The 14,650-nt window shown below is 41.7% G+C and overlaps 1 protein-coding gene across 1 annotated transcript in view; it reads right to left on the bottom strand.

Moving 5' to 3' along the window:
- Positions 1–3,835: 3,835 nt before the first annotated feature.
- LOC135475237 (cleavage and polyadenylation specificity factor subunit 5-like) overlaps positions 3,836–14,650 on the bottom strand; it is a 32,192-nt gene continuing 21,377 nt past the window's right edge. The window contains exon 7 of the mRNA XM_064755053.1: positions 3,836–4,785. Coding sequence (XP_064611123.1) covers positions 4,764–4,785 — 22 coding nt within the window. The 3' untranslated portion in view covers positions 3,836–4,763. The remainder of the gene's footprint in view (positions 4,786–14,650) is intronic.

The following is a 14,650-nucleotide window of genomic DNA, read 5'->3' as shown; positions in this document are numbered from 1 at the left end:
TAACACTGCTAAGAGCACGCCGATTCAATAATGGTCTACGATCGTAAAAGCTTGTTAATAAATGTGTACACGACACAAATAGTTATTCATCTTTCCTTGGCACTACCCACCCTATACACTAAGTCCATTAGCTGGTGCTCTGTTAGGAAATTGATTGAGTCGCACCATTCAAGTAGAGCCATGTTTAACTGGATCTGTAGAAACTCTGCTACACTTAGAAGCCGGAATCGACTTAGGACAATATCAATGACTTTCATATTTCACCAATTTTCGATTAAGACTTTATCTAACACAGTCTTGGATTACTTAACTAACACCACTTCCGGTTTGCCGGCACACTTCCGGTACAGAACGAATCAACGAACAAAACCAGCCTTGCTATATCAGTCCAAATACCATTTACACAGGAAAGCAGAAAATTCAAACCAAAACCCATAGAGCTGACATAATTTAATAATGCTCAATGTAATTTGAAAAAGTACAGATATCGGGACTATGTTGCAAGCCTGCTTGGTTTGTGCCCGCGCACGGGGACGTTTGAACTAGCCTCCAGCTTTTCATATGTAGACTACATAATATCACATACTCAAGTCTGACCTGTCATCTACATACGTCGATCACCGGTAATGTTTCACCGCGCGCTAGTAAAACTACGAGGCGGCCTACACATACATATTACAAAAGTGACGACAATGTTTCGGAATTTTACCAGTAAGTCACGTCGTCGAATGGGGAGCTTATCTGGACACCTCGTATGAAAAGGTTTAGGAAGAAATGTATCAGACATTTTGGGAATGTGAAGCCACATGGCCTAAGGATTATGTCGTTTTGGTTGTTACGTATATCGTTTATGTAGTACTATGTGAAAATGGCTCTCGACCACTGCACGTTAACTCATGCCAGTGTTGCGTAATGCCCCACAAAACAGGCCCCAAGCGGGTTACCGTTGTAACAGGTGCCTTGAAACGCAATATGTAGTGAAACTGTCCTTTACTTATTCAGTAAGTGCGCCAACACTGCGTGAAATGTACGACTCGTGATATCACTATAGACATGTGCAGGTAAGGCAAGGACTGTACCATGCACTACACTACATATAAGGCATTCCTCAATCACCTTGTCTTTCTATATAGCGTCATCAGGCTTCGTCGTCAGATTTAATCTAACAGTTAACTCCGAAGCGCTTAGACACATTAACCTTGTTGGGCCAAAGGTGTCCAATTATATAGTGCAAAAATCGATCACCTCCCACCCCACAATCAACAAGAACGCTGTAATCTGAACGTACCAATTAGGTGTGGAAAAACAACGGCCTATCAACTCTGATGCATAAAGCAATTGTGAGGGAGATTAACTGTGTAACAACGCACACCATCTTTGAAGTCGCCTCAAGTATTCACTGAAGCGCGTTCGATCAGGTTTCGGTGGTAACCTTGCTGCTTTTATCGATTTAGAAATTTCATAAAAACGCGGAGGAAAAGAAAAAAACGCGCCAAGCTCCTGTTAAGGCGAGGGTCTGGTTGGTGTTTTTCGCACCATGGCTATCAGATAACCTTAGACAAAGGCAATCAAACTAGTCACCACCTTCACTGTCCAGTGGTCGCCCGTTAAAAGGGTTCACATCGGAATGGTCGCCCTCTTAGACGTCTTGTGAGTTGAGGCATTACAGGGCGATGTCGCTATGTCTATTGTCCTTCTGTGCAAGTTCTCTCTCGGAATTGGGTTAAAATACAGAATTGGGCGATAAAGGAAGACTTGTCCAGAAAATACAGACGACTGATAAATTAGGATAACCATTAGTACTGGTGGGTAACGTGCTGTGCGGCCAATTGTCCAGTGCAGTGAGGGAACTGCTGGGTATGTCCAGACAGGCCCTCATAACGCACGGATAAATCTTAACAGCTCAGCTTTAATTGGTGAACCGCACGCGCTATCACTCCCTCTGGCTGACTCATCAAGCCATTGGCAATCAGCGGAAAGTAAACGTCAAAACTGTGAGATTATACTTCTGTCCATTACAATTTCTTTTGAGTCGACATCAACTGGCACTTAACGCCCAGTGCTTGTCACACCGAGGGTTTTTTGCAGGGAGCGACTGCGTTGTCAGCACACTGCTGTACCCAGCAATCCATTCAGATAACAATCCCCTGTTCTCACACCCTGAACTGCCCACCCTAATTGCTCCAACGACTTCCTTACATAACGCCAGTGTTAAATAGATAGCTTGACAGATCGACCCAAAGATGACAAGTGACAGACAAAAAAAATTTTTTTTCGTTTAAATAAAATTTGTATACAGCTCTGTGAAGGAAGTAGTAACAAAAAAACTGAAACACATTTTTCAGCAATTCTGTAGGTCCCAGTTTCACAAAGCAGCGTACATTTTATACGTCACTGTTAACGTCCCATTGTCCTATATGTGGTATATCGTACAAGTACGACATCTTTGAGAAAGTGGCTCCTGCTTCGTTTCAGCCAGGCAAACAACACACACCATAAAAGCAACTAATGGGGCAAAAGAATTTCTTGTGTCTTTCATGGTTTACATTGGGGCAATATTTACTTTGAAGAACACTGGCATTTCTTATGAATATCGATTCCTGCATTTATTAACTGGTGACATTTCGGTGTCGATCCTAACACCATTGCTATATAATATCTTTTTGTCACTTTATTTAACAAAGGTGCCAGTTAAGACATGCCTCTATTCTTCTATAGGAATCCAATTCCCAAACGCCTTTGACAGGAGCAATATCCATGAAGACTATATGTACATGTATTAGAGAAAAGGGTACACACTCTTGCTTTACCCCCCAAGGGTTAGCGATTGCCAATGGCTGGTGGACGCTGGAAAGATTTCTTTGGTAAACAGAGCTGAGTTACTTTCTGGGTGCGACCCCCTGACCAGGCAGACGGGGTCATACTATTCCAACATCAGTCACGCCAAAGGCAGCCGTCCGATCGTGACCAAGTGTCCAAGACTCAAGTCTCCAAACCAATTCAACAGCTTGCTAACAAGCTAATGCACAGTTCCAATGGATTCGACACTTCTGGCAAATTGATTGCTACTCTGTTTACTCAGTTGTACTTCAAAGAATCCATGGCAACGGGGCGTACAGAGCTGTGTGGTGTACAAACTCAGAGCTTTTTGTGGCTCATCCTGAACAGTGTGTATGTCCCCCGGGGGAAGACTGGGAGCTGAACACAAGACCAAGCACAAGACGGTGAAGACAGATCCAGTCAAGAAGTAAAGAGAAGAATGTGCTTCAGCAGAACCGACAGTCACGTCAGGTAGTAGTAGATGGACACCATCAGATCTCGACTTGTCCGACGCAGTGGCTCATTGCTTGGTAACCGGAAGCACTCAACCAGCTGAGCGAGTGATGGATTCAGCCAGCCATGAACTCCGGGCACATTACAACAGGGGCCAATCTGTAAGCATTCTGTGACAGTTCCACCAGAATGTTCATTTTATTTCAAAACTTAGTCCCTGTAAATGTTTTGACTGGTCTCTAGGCAACACGGTAAAGAATAACTTCATGAAATGAAGTTAAACCATATGAAACCAATGCTTTAAAATTGGAATTGCGTTTTTTTTTGTTTTTGTTTTTTCTTACACTTATTACAACCAAAACGTCCCTTCGAACACCAATTTCCTTCAAAACAGAAGCAGACCCCCACCCTCGCTTAAGGTTAACAATTCACCTGCATTGACCTTCCGCGCACGGAGTAACTAAGAATGGTATAATGGACATACCTGTGAGAGTGATTCACTTCCAGGCTATCACCAATGACTACAAACGCGTCTGAAGCAATGTAGAAACAGGCTCACTCTGTTACATATCATCTATTTATTTGATTGGTATTTGACGCTGTTCACATGAATTTTTCACTCATACAATAGGAGTCAATTTTAGGAAGCCATTGCTACAGGATTAAAGCAAGAGCCATCGCCAGGTAACAGTACATAAACATGATTATAGCCAATCAAGTCCGAGTATGTTGAAACCTCGTCAACAAAGTACACGCCTTTCCCTTCACGGTCACAGACAAACAAGATGTGTTTGCGTCCAGTTTGTAAATTTTAATCATAGGTTTTGAGCTGACTCAGTAAGGAAGCTGCTTTTCTTGCTTAGAAGTTGGACATTCCTTATGCATGGATTCTGCCTTTATCATATCGAAAAGCTGTGTGTACGATGATACTGCTAAAGAGCAACTATAATCAACGCCAACAAAGTTTATCTTCATTCCTTTGACATTACATAAAAACATTTATTTACTTCCATGGAATAAGATGACATCAGAATTGGACACATATACTTCAATGACAAAATGGCATGATAATCATTAAGACAGTAAACTCAGACAACAAACGTTAGGCTCAACAAATGATAGGTACATATACGTGCAGCTTATCAAAGTAATAACCAGGCGGTTTTCCACATGAGCTTCCACACCCTTTACCTTTAATTTTCTGACAAAGAACGCTTTTAAGAAATATACACACATTTTGAAAGTTATTTTTCTTTAAATATTCTGAACAACGAATCAATTGATCCTTTTGCTTCAATAAAAAAGAAGTTTTCCACAGATGTCATCAAAACTGATTGCATAAAGCATAGTATGCTGTGAATATGTTGAGTTTTCTCACACCAGACTAAGAATGTTGCTTGGAATCAGTCTTCACCTTTCGCAAAACAACTGGAGGTGAACAATGAACACTGGGCGGTCATCAAGAGTATGAGGTGAGCTTGGAGATGTCTTCAATTGTACTGGAAACTAAACCTGAAAGAAATGAAGACAAAACTAAATACATACATATATACATAAATGTTACTAAAATGTAACCAAGTGACAAACTGATGGAACAACAGCATCTCTACAACATGCACAAGTACTTGTTTTACTATTTTGATTGTTTGTTTATTTAGGTTTTAAAGTAGCCTTAATGATTACTTTGGTGATAGCATGTGAGCCTGCATTTCAGAATAGCTGGTTATGAATGTATGAAACCTTTATTTAAAGAGGGTAGCTCTGTCAAATTGAACAATTTGCTCTCCCCAGAGGCCCTCTATAACAATACATGAAGATTAAACAAGTACTAACAGTATATACAAGTCCATTTTTTTTTAAATATGAAAACTGTCAATAATACATCAGTACACTATATGCACAACGTCTCTGTATTTATTGTGCTGCCTGAGTGGAACACCAAGCTGATGACATCAGACATGACACTCAAGCCACTTGTAGTTGCTGACACAGGGTTAATCTGTAACTGGACTATTGCTTTATGCTGAGTGCAGAGGGAGGATATATCTTAAATGCCTATTTTAAAGTTCAACACCTGACTTTAATAACATGGGAATGAGCCCTGGTCTCTGGCTCCTACCTCTCAGTTAAAACCGTGTTATTAATATAATTAATAATTTAGGAATATATCATTTTGATGTTAGCCAAATGTAGAATAGGACCCATGTTCATAAATTCCTGATGTTCTCAAGACTGGGTTTATCCCCAGCAGTATTGTCATAAGCCCAGGTGTGCAGCCAGCCTGTGGATTGTATAGAGTAATACTGAGTACACCTGGTTAATTTTGCCTCTCCACTTCCTCCCAATCACCTTACACCCTGGGGAATCAGGCAAACAAGTGTTGCAGACAAACAACTGATTATGGTACAGGGAGGGAAGGAGTGGAGGGGGCTGGAGGTTGGAGAGAGCTGGGTGATGGTCTGAGAACTCTGATTATCTACAATTACAGGCATTGGTCGAGGCAGAAATAGCAGAGGAAACCTCGGCCTTTCTCAACCAATAATGATTCTTGGAAAGATCAACATGTTCCAGGTAGACTCCTAATGAATCCGGCGTCAGCCACATCAAAGGGGATTAGCAGTGGAGGCTGTAAATCTGACGATCATGCCCGGCAACTGGTAATTAGGGAACGTAATGGAATCAGACTGGAAATATCAGCACATGGGTATCAAGTGGAACTACAGTTTAACTACAAAGCCCGGAAAGAAATCAATAAGCGTAAAAGACGCAGGGTCTGCGGTTTTCTATGGCCTCTCAGGACCTCCAGTAAACCACCCACTCCAATATCACTTTCCGGAAGACCAGACAGAATAGACCATACCTGTAATTAAGGAACAGGTAACAGACAGCTGATGATTGCAGACCTTATCAAATTACGCTTACAGCGCGTTCCTGTTGTAAATACAATCCTCCAATCAAATGTATTTGGATTATTATTATTATTATTACTTGTTTTGTTTTTTTACCATTTCACGTATAAATAGGAAATGATTCTACGTGGACTGGTTCCAGACACCAATGGCCTCTTGTTTGACAACGAGGGATGAGTAGCAGTTATTACCCTCTAAGGGACTGATGAATCTCTGATTACACATTGCTGTTTTCGCTGTCATGTCGCATGGACTGCTTTACTATGGGACAGCGCCATGGCTCATGCACAAACCAAATTAATAACTTCATAAATGTTTCTCTGGCCAATTCCCTTGATGAGGCTAACAGTTTCTAACACACCCCAGTCCCCATGTTGGTGGACAGTGAGACTGACATGCCAACTCCCTACCTGAGGCATGCTGACAGTCGTAAAAAGGCACTTCACAAGCTCCCCTGACAGCATCCCATAACTTAATAGCCAGTAGACAAATGTCATCTGGACAGAAACAAAAGCCTGTTCCCATGGCAACTACCAGCAGACAAAATCGGGACAAAGAGGAGTTTTCCCCAAAATCTGAATTTGGAATGGTTCAATGTCTCTGAGCACATTCATTGCAAATCCGGAACACTGAATGACACCTAATGAAGTACTGGGAGAGAGCTCTCGTCTGATTAGATTAAGCGAGTGAATCGGCATGTGCCACTATTTAGACAAAAGCCGAGACATTAACAGACAGGGGACATAATCAAATCTAAGGCGTGTGCCCATAGTGTCATCCCGCACAGTCATCACCTATTTAGCTGGGAATATTGAGGCTGGCAGAAAACCAAAGAGCTTTTAGAGGAATGCCAAGATATAAAGCTTGGCACAGATGTCCCCCTAAATCTCCCATGCCTCAACGCAGGCCCGACAAAGGAATGAAATCAAATTTTTCGGCTGTTTATTAATTGAGTGGGCCATTGTCCCTGACTGGTGTCTGGGTAACAGCACATCAGTATGGGGATCACCCCGCGGATCACACGAGGGATGGCTAGGGGGCAGAGACTGTGATCTTGATACATACAGGCAGTTTCTGCTTCCAAGGCCACCCTACCCCACACCCCCAGGGATGGCCTGAGCTGAGGGATGCTCTGGAGGCAATGTACTTCCTCCGGTCCCATGTACTGCTGATGTCCCGTTGTTCAGCCCACGGCAGAGCGGTCAGCCTTATAGGAGCTGACAGCGATTAAATAAAGAGCCTATAGGAATAGAGTGTTATTGTAGTGCGTCATGCTCTGTCAATCCCCACCCCACCAAAAGACACCAGATGGAATTTCAGACCACAAAGAAGAAAAAAAAAATTGGGAGAAATTCTCCTCTTGACAATGTTTGGCTTGTCGGATGCAGGTCTTCTCCTCACATCAACTAATATTTGGGCAGACTCTCAAATATTCAATATGAAATTATATCTGAACCATATTGATTCAAGGTTAAGATGGGTCAACTGAGCAAAAATGGATTGGGAAGGCCTTCTTTTGTCCAGCAGTGAACCTCTACAGGAGAAAGTCAGAGGAATTCTGCTCCAGAAAACTAGTGATCATTAACATTATTCTGGGGGGCGGGCAGTGGGGGCTTATGGGGGGTGATGGGGAGTAATGAAATACAGCAGGAATCTTTGTCATTTGTCATTCTACTTTGCGGCATCAGATTTATATATATGTCTCAGAAAAAAAAAAAAGAAAACCAAAATCTTTTTCTTTTTGATTTCTTATAAAAAAAATGCACATATGCAAGTCCAGAAATCCAAAAGCTGAACTAAAAGTCAATGGTCACAATGTAAACAATGCAATGCTACATGTTCCTAATCTTATTCCTGCACTATTTTGGAGAACCTCAGAGAAATTCTATCGAGTTACTATCTTCAAATATATACATTCCAATCCAATATCACAGGAAAGATCAGACATACTGCATTTTACTGGTAAGTATAGCAACTGCAAGTGCAACTGTTGACAACCTATTAAAATGTTCAACACTTACCAGATTCATGATGCCTATATTACATTCAACTGTTGACAACCTATTAAAATGTTCAACACTTACCAGATTCATGATGCCTATATTACATTCAACTGTTGACAACGTATTAAAATGTTCAACACTTACCAGATTCATGATGCCTATATTACATTCAACTGTTGACAACCTATTAAAATGTTCAACACTTACCAGATTCATGATGCCTATATTACATTCACCCTTCATTTAACTAGTAATCTACTTTTTCAAAGAATGGAAATGTCCTCTGTCCATGGTATCACCATGTGCCACTCCAACCCAGATCACCTGACATGTACACACACATACACAATTTAGCTTAAGTGACTCCACGGTCTTCAGTCAACCCAGCAGGACAATCTGAAAAATCTGCTGTTTATAATAAAAAAATGACAAAGGTTCCATGAAGCTGCTTTTCAGGAATATGATCTCAGAAGCAAGCCTAGAAACACCATAAATCAAGTTTTAGCGTGGTTATTCAGCAGTTACGTAATCAGGGATTACAACTCTGCTCGACTGGCAAAGTGAGAGACTAATGCCCGCCAGCTTCCTGCCATGAAACCTAGTTTGATCCTGTTTCCATTTCCTAATGCCATCCGACAGTCTCTCCAAATCCTTCCTCCACTCACATTATTCAAATTTATTTTGACACATCGGTAATTCAGACTCAAAAGATTGACTTTTTTTTATTCCACATCTGGGGCCATTTTTTAATGAAATAACTGAAAGTGCCTTTGTCTTGTGCTGTTACTATAGATTTCCCAATGAACACTCAATTTTCTCCCCTGTCGTAGAAAATCAAGGAAAAAACGAAACTGGTCCACGAGGATTGTGAAGAAAATAACAATCAAAAGGCCCTAGGATTATACGAATGTGAACAGAAGACATTAATAGCCACGCTGAGAAGTTTTATGAATTACAAACGGCAGGGTGATAATGGCTGAATGTTGTGAAGATTCAATCACAAGTGTGCAGCCACAGTATTTCCTCCACAGTCTCAACCATATGCTCCCTCATTAAGAGGTATGAAACACTTGATAGCTTCTTAATAGGGAAACACATTTAAACATTTGACCTACATAATGCAAACTGTCAATCATTATTACACTAAATCAAACTAATCCCCCAAAAAATTTAAAAAATAATACATGTCATAATAATAAAACACAATAATAATATTAAAGCAGCTTTTATGTTTTACGTGCTACCAGAGATTAATTATTCATTCAGAAATATTATACCCAGGTAATCTCTCCTGGTAGCTCTTTTTTTTCTAACATTACACATATGCACATACCTGTTAGTCTTTAATCTTTTGAAGTATTATTTTCAGTGGAATTTATGCATACAATTATTATAAAAATGATGCTGAAATGATTTTATTTTGTCACTGAAGATGCAAATCATTTCTCCACACCCCACAGTTCTCCCAGAAAGTTTCAAACCACTGACTGCAGAGGTGGATGAAAAGTCCAAGAAGTAGGGTAATATGACTAGGTTGGTCTCAATGTGAGCTTGATAGGTGGATTGGCTAAATAGGCTGGCTCAGCATTTTCACTAAGAATTTATTTATTTGATTATTTGATTACTGTTCTACATTGTACTCAAGGATATTTCACTTATACGACGGTGGCCAGAATTATGGCGGGAGGAAACTGGGGAGAACCCAAGAGAAACCCATAATCATCCCCAAGTTGCTGACAGACCTTTTCTGTTAGGACAAAATGTTAACTGGAGTAAAAACTGTATCTTTAGTTTGAAATTATTTTAAATGTTAAAAAAAAAGAGTACAAACATTAAAACATAATTTATTTAAATGTTTAAAAAAAATCAAAGAAGATAATGAGACTATTGAGCATGTCTAATAATCCTAACAAGTCTTTTTAGTTAAGGAAAGAAATAAACACCTTTTGTTTTTGTTGGAGAGCTGTGTGAACATGAATTTACTTTCACTAAAGAAATTAAATTGATTATTTCACGATCACCTATGCAAGAAAGTAGCCTCGGATAAGAGTAAGGTAAAGAGAGCTACAAAAGAACTGACTAGCCATTCACTGTGTTCTTCAAAACTGTACACATTGTCATGGTACCGGATACTAGACATAATCACCTACATGAAGGACTACCTGTACATCCACCTGTATATATAACACGTATAAAGTGCCATGAACACATCCTGACACAGTGTGGTGCTGGATGACAAAGTGTGGTGTTGGACGACACAGTGTGGTGCTGGATGACAAAGTGTGGTGCTGGATGACAAAGTGTGGTGCTGGTGCTGGATGACAGTGTGGTGCTGGACGACACAGTGTGGTGGTGGATGACAAACTGTGGTGGTGGTGGTGGATGACAAAGTGTGGTGCTGGATGACAAAGTGTGGTGCTGGTGCTGGACGACACAGTGTGGTGCTGGATGACAAAGTGTGAGGCTGGATGACAGTGTGGTGCTGGATGACAAAGTGTGGTGCTGGATGACAGTGTGGAGCTGGATGACAGTGTGGTGCTGGACGACAAAGTGTGGTGTTGGTGCTGGATGACAGTGTGGTGTTGGACGACACAGTGTGGTGTTGGACGACACAGTGTGGTGCTGGTGCTGGATGACAGTGTGGTGTTGGACGCCACAGCGTGGTGCTGTGCTGGACGACACAGTGTGGTGCTGGATGACACAGTGTGGTGTTGGATGACACAGTGTGGTGCTGGTGATGGATGACAGTGTGGTGTTGGACAACACAGTGTGGTGCTGGTGATCAATGACAGTGTGGTGCTGTGCTGGATGACACAGTGTGGTGTTGGTGCTGGATGACAGTGTGGTGTTGGATGACACAGTGTGGTGCTGGTGATCGATGACAGTGTGGTGCTGGACGACACAGTGTGGTGCTGGTGCTGGATGACACAGTGATTGAATAATCATGTATGTTTTATAGGAGTAATGCAGTGGATGTTGTGAAATGTGCTGAACTAAACTTTGACACTTTAAGTATTCGAGCAGTAATTATCTTATAAGCACAATTAGGAATATATATTCTCCATATAGAGAACATGTCTAATCACGTCCCATCATACATACATATACAGGCAGTCAAATGATGCCTGCTTCACGCAAGCCACCTGTAAACACGATAAATGCGTCATTTCCACCTGATGGCTAGCAACCCCTCGGCTTCCGCTCACATCAATATCCCATTAATTGTCAACATATTACAGGGAAGCCTTTTTAATTCTAACACAACGCCAATCAATGACTGCAACCTACACGATCAATTTTCCAATATTTTCCCCTTTTCTCCCTGGGCTATTACTGTTTTAATTGTGCTCATTCCAGCAAGCTCTGTCAACAGTTCGTTCAACGATGATCTGGCTCCACACCTGCATAATCAATCTACAGGTGACAGGTACAACTCCATACTGGCATGGTCTGGTCTAGGTACAGCCCGAGAGCTTCATACAGGGATGGTCTGATCTAGGTACATCCCGAGAGCTTCATACAGATATGATCTGATCTAGGAACACCCTGAGAGCTTCGTACAGGGATGGTCTGATCTAGGTACAGCCTAAGAGCTTCGTACAGGCATGGTCTGATCTTGGAACATCTTGAGAGCTTCATAAAGGGATGGTCTGATTTAGGTACAGCTTCATACAGAATGACCTGGTCTAGGTACAGCCCAAGAGCTCCGTACAGGGAAGATCTGATCTAAATATAGCCTGAGAGCTTATCTGGTCTAGGAATACCCAAAGAGCTTCATACAGGCATGGTCTGGTCTAGGTACATCCCGAGAGCTTCATACAGGGATGACCTGGTCTAGGAACACCCAAAGAGCTTCATACAGGCATGGTCTGATCTAGGAACACCCTGATAGCTTCGTACAGGGATGGTCTGATCTAGGTACAGCCTAAGAGCTTCGTACAGGCATGGTCTGTTCTTGGAACATCTTGAGAGCTTCATACAGGGATGGTCTGATTTAGGTACAGCTTCATACAGAATGACCTGGTCTAGGTACAGCCCAAGAGCTTTGTACAGGGAAGATCTGATCTAAATACAGCCTGAGAGCTTCATACAGGGATTATCTGGTCTAGGAATACCCTGAGAGCTTCATACAGGGATGATCTGGTCTAGGAACACCCTGAGAGCTTCACACGGGCACGGTCTGATCTAGGTACAGCCTTAGAGTTTGACACAGGCATGGTCTGATCTAGGTGCAGTCTGAGAGTTTGATACAGGCATGGTCTGATCTAGGTACAGCCTGAAAGCTTCATACAGGCATATATGAAAAATATCTTGCACTTTCCTTGTTACGCCAACACTATGACTGTAAGCATGAAACCATAGAAACTCACTATCTTTAAAATTCATACAGAAGCTGATTTGGCCTGCCTATAATTAAGGATAAGTGTGCTAAGCATTGTTTACAATTACCAGGATCCAAATTAAGCCTGGGGCTAACAAATGTTTACGGTTAAATAAGTGAGTGTTCATCTATTTGCAATTTCAAAATGTAAAATTTCAAGAATTCAAACCTTTGGTTGGTACATAAATACTTTTATGATGAAATCAATCCAAGATTTTAAGATTTCCTTCAAGCACAGGTTGAAGAAGTAGGGTAAGAAGGGGTTTACGGTTCAGTTTCAGACAAACTTTGTTTGAGACTTAAATCCCTCCAAGAGAATAGTACAAAGAGACATTAACCAACTTTTGTTCTTGGACAGGAAAAAACAAAGGATGGCTCAAGTGAAAGTCTCTGAGAAAATGTTCTCCTGGGATGCAATGTTATGAGTGTGATCTTACATTTACACAGCTAATTAAATCTGCCACTTTCGCCAACTCTTAAGCAGATTACAAAGCTAATACTGACGATATAACATGAAAGAATCTATTATCTGGGTATCACAGCAACCCCAAACATAAAAGTTTGTCAACTGTGGCAGGGGCCAAATCCCACTAATTTTCCCAAGGAACAAATACTCGAAATGCAATTCATTTGCTACGAAAGAAAGAAGCCATTTTTCATGCGTTTAATTGTGAGCGCAGTTTGAGCCAAACTCAGAACCAAATTAGCATATTGATGTAGGCCTCGCATCCTGATCTAAACCATTTCCTTTGTCTGGAGAAGCCCTGACCTGATGATAAAGCGAAGCCCCTGTGCAGGACTGTCCCCAAATGTCCACCAGCTAAGCCCTTCATGAAAACTTTGAGGTTATCACTTCTCCAGTGACAAACGAAAAATTGGGAAGATCATCGTAGTTACGGAAGGCAGATAGCCCCTAATACCCCCGATGACAAAATCTAATCTGACTGACGGAGCCAGGACTGCGCTGGTATTTGACTCGGCAACCTGACTCATTATTTCTAAATATTGACTGGTTAAAGACAATGGCTATTAGCATTTCCCCCATGCCCCAGTGACTGGTCATACGTCATTGCCAGGTAGTTTCTCAATGACATGACAATTTCAATCCAGGCCAACTGTCTCCTACTTTATCGGGCATATTTATACAGAAAAGACTGATGTCCCCTTGGTTCAGCCCAGCACAGTCTTGCAATGACAGCCAACATAAATTTAAATGCGGCACTTGGAAATCGTGCAGTATTTGGGGTAATAAAAAGAGAATTATGCGGATTGGAGCGTGGGTCGTCTTGCGACACGAAAACCGTCTCTGTGGATAACTGAATGACTTTAATGTCGTTGATCAATGGTGACGAATCGCAGGACCTCATTTGGAAAACTTCTCACAGACATTTGCTGCGGGATGAAAGCAATTTCTTTTTCTTAATCACTCAGCCTTAGATCAATTATAGTCTCCAACTCCGAGGGGGAAAAGCATCGGCCATATCGCTGTTGTCTGCCCTTTGTTAGAAGCTCTTTTCTGCATTGTTCACCGCAAAGGAATTCTGTGTCACCCAAGCCGAGGGAAATAACGCGGAGCCGCCAGTTCCAGCAGCCAAACTGACGCTGTAAGGTGATTGGGTCATTCCTCAGGAGGGACGCGGGTCAAATTTATACTGGTTAATATCATAACAAACTCGGAGGATGACCTCATCTATATAACCTTCCTCCACATTACTCAACACACACGTGCATTAAGACAAATTATCCAGCAGTCTCCACTGAGCACACACGTGCTCCATTTCATCAGGACTCTGCTACCCAATCTCAGTGCCACAATTGCCTGTCGCCTGCGAGAGGCCGCCACAGTCGACAGTTAAATTAAGTTAACAAAGACAAAACTTTCTCTCAGGACACAGGAGATTTGATCTTGCCTGCGTCTAAGTTCACGAGGAATGCAAACCAGCCAATCGTAGCACAATCAACATCCTCATAAGGCTTATCTAACTCAGGACATCCCTACAGTCCATCAACATGCACACGATCACTTCACCAACAACAGCATTTCATGTGCACTTACTTCAAAACAGAACTTGAGAAACAAGAGC

Source organism: Liolophura sinensis, chromosome 9, assembly GCF_032854445.1.
Source record: "Liolophura sinensis isolate JHLJ2023 chromosome 9, CUHK_Ljap_v2, whole genome shotgun sequence".
Classification (NCBI taxonomy): domain Eukaryota; kingdom Metazoa; phylum Mollusca; class Polyplacophora; order Chitonida; family Chitonidae; genus Liolophura; species Liolophura sinensis.
Note: the sequence above shows the minus strand (reverse complement) of the source record. Positions and strands in the feature narration are given on the sequence as shown.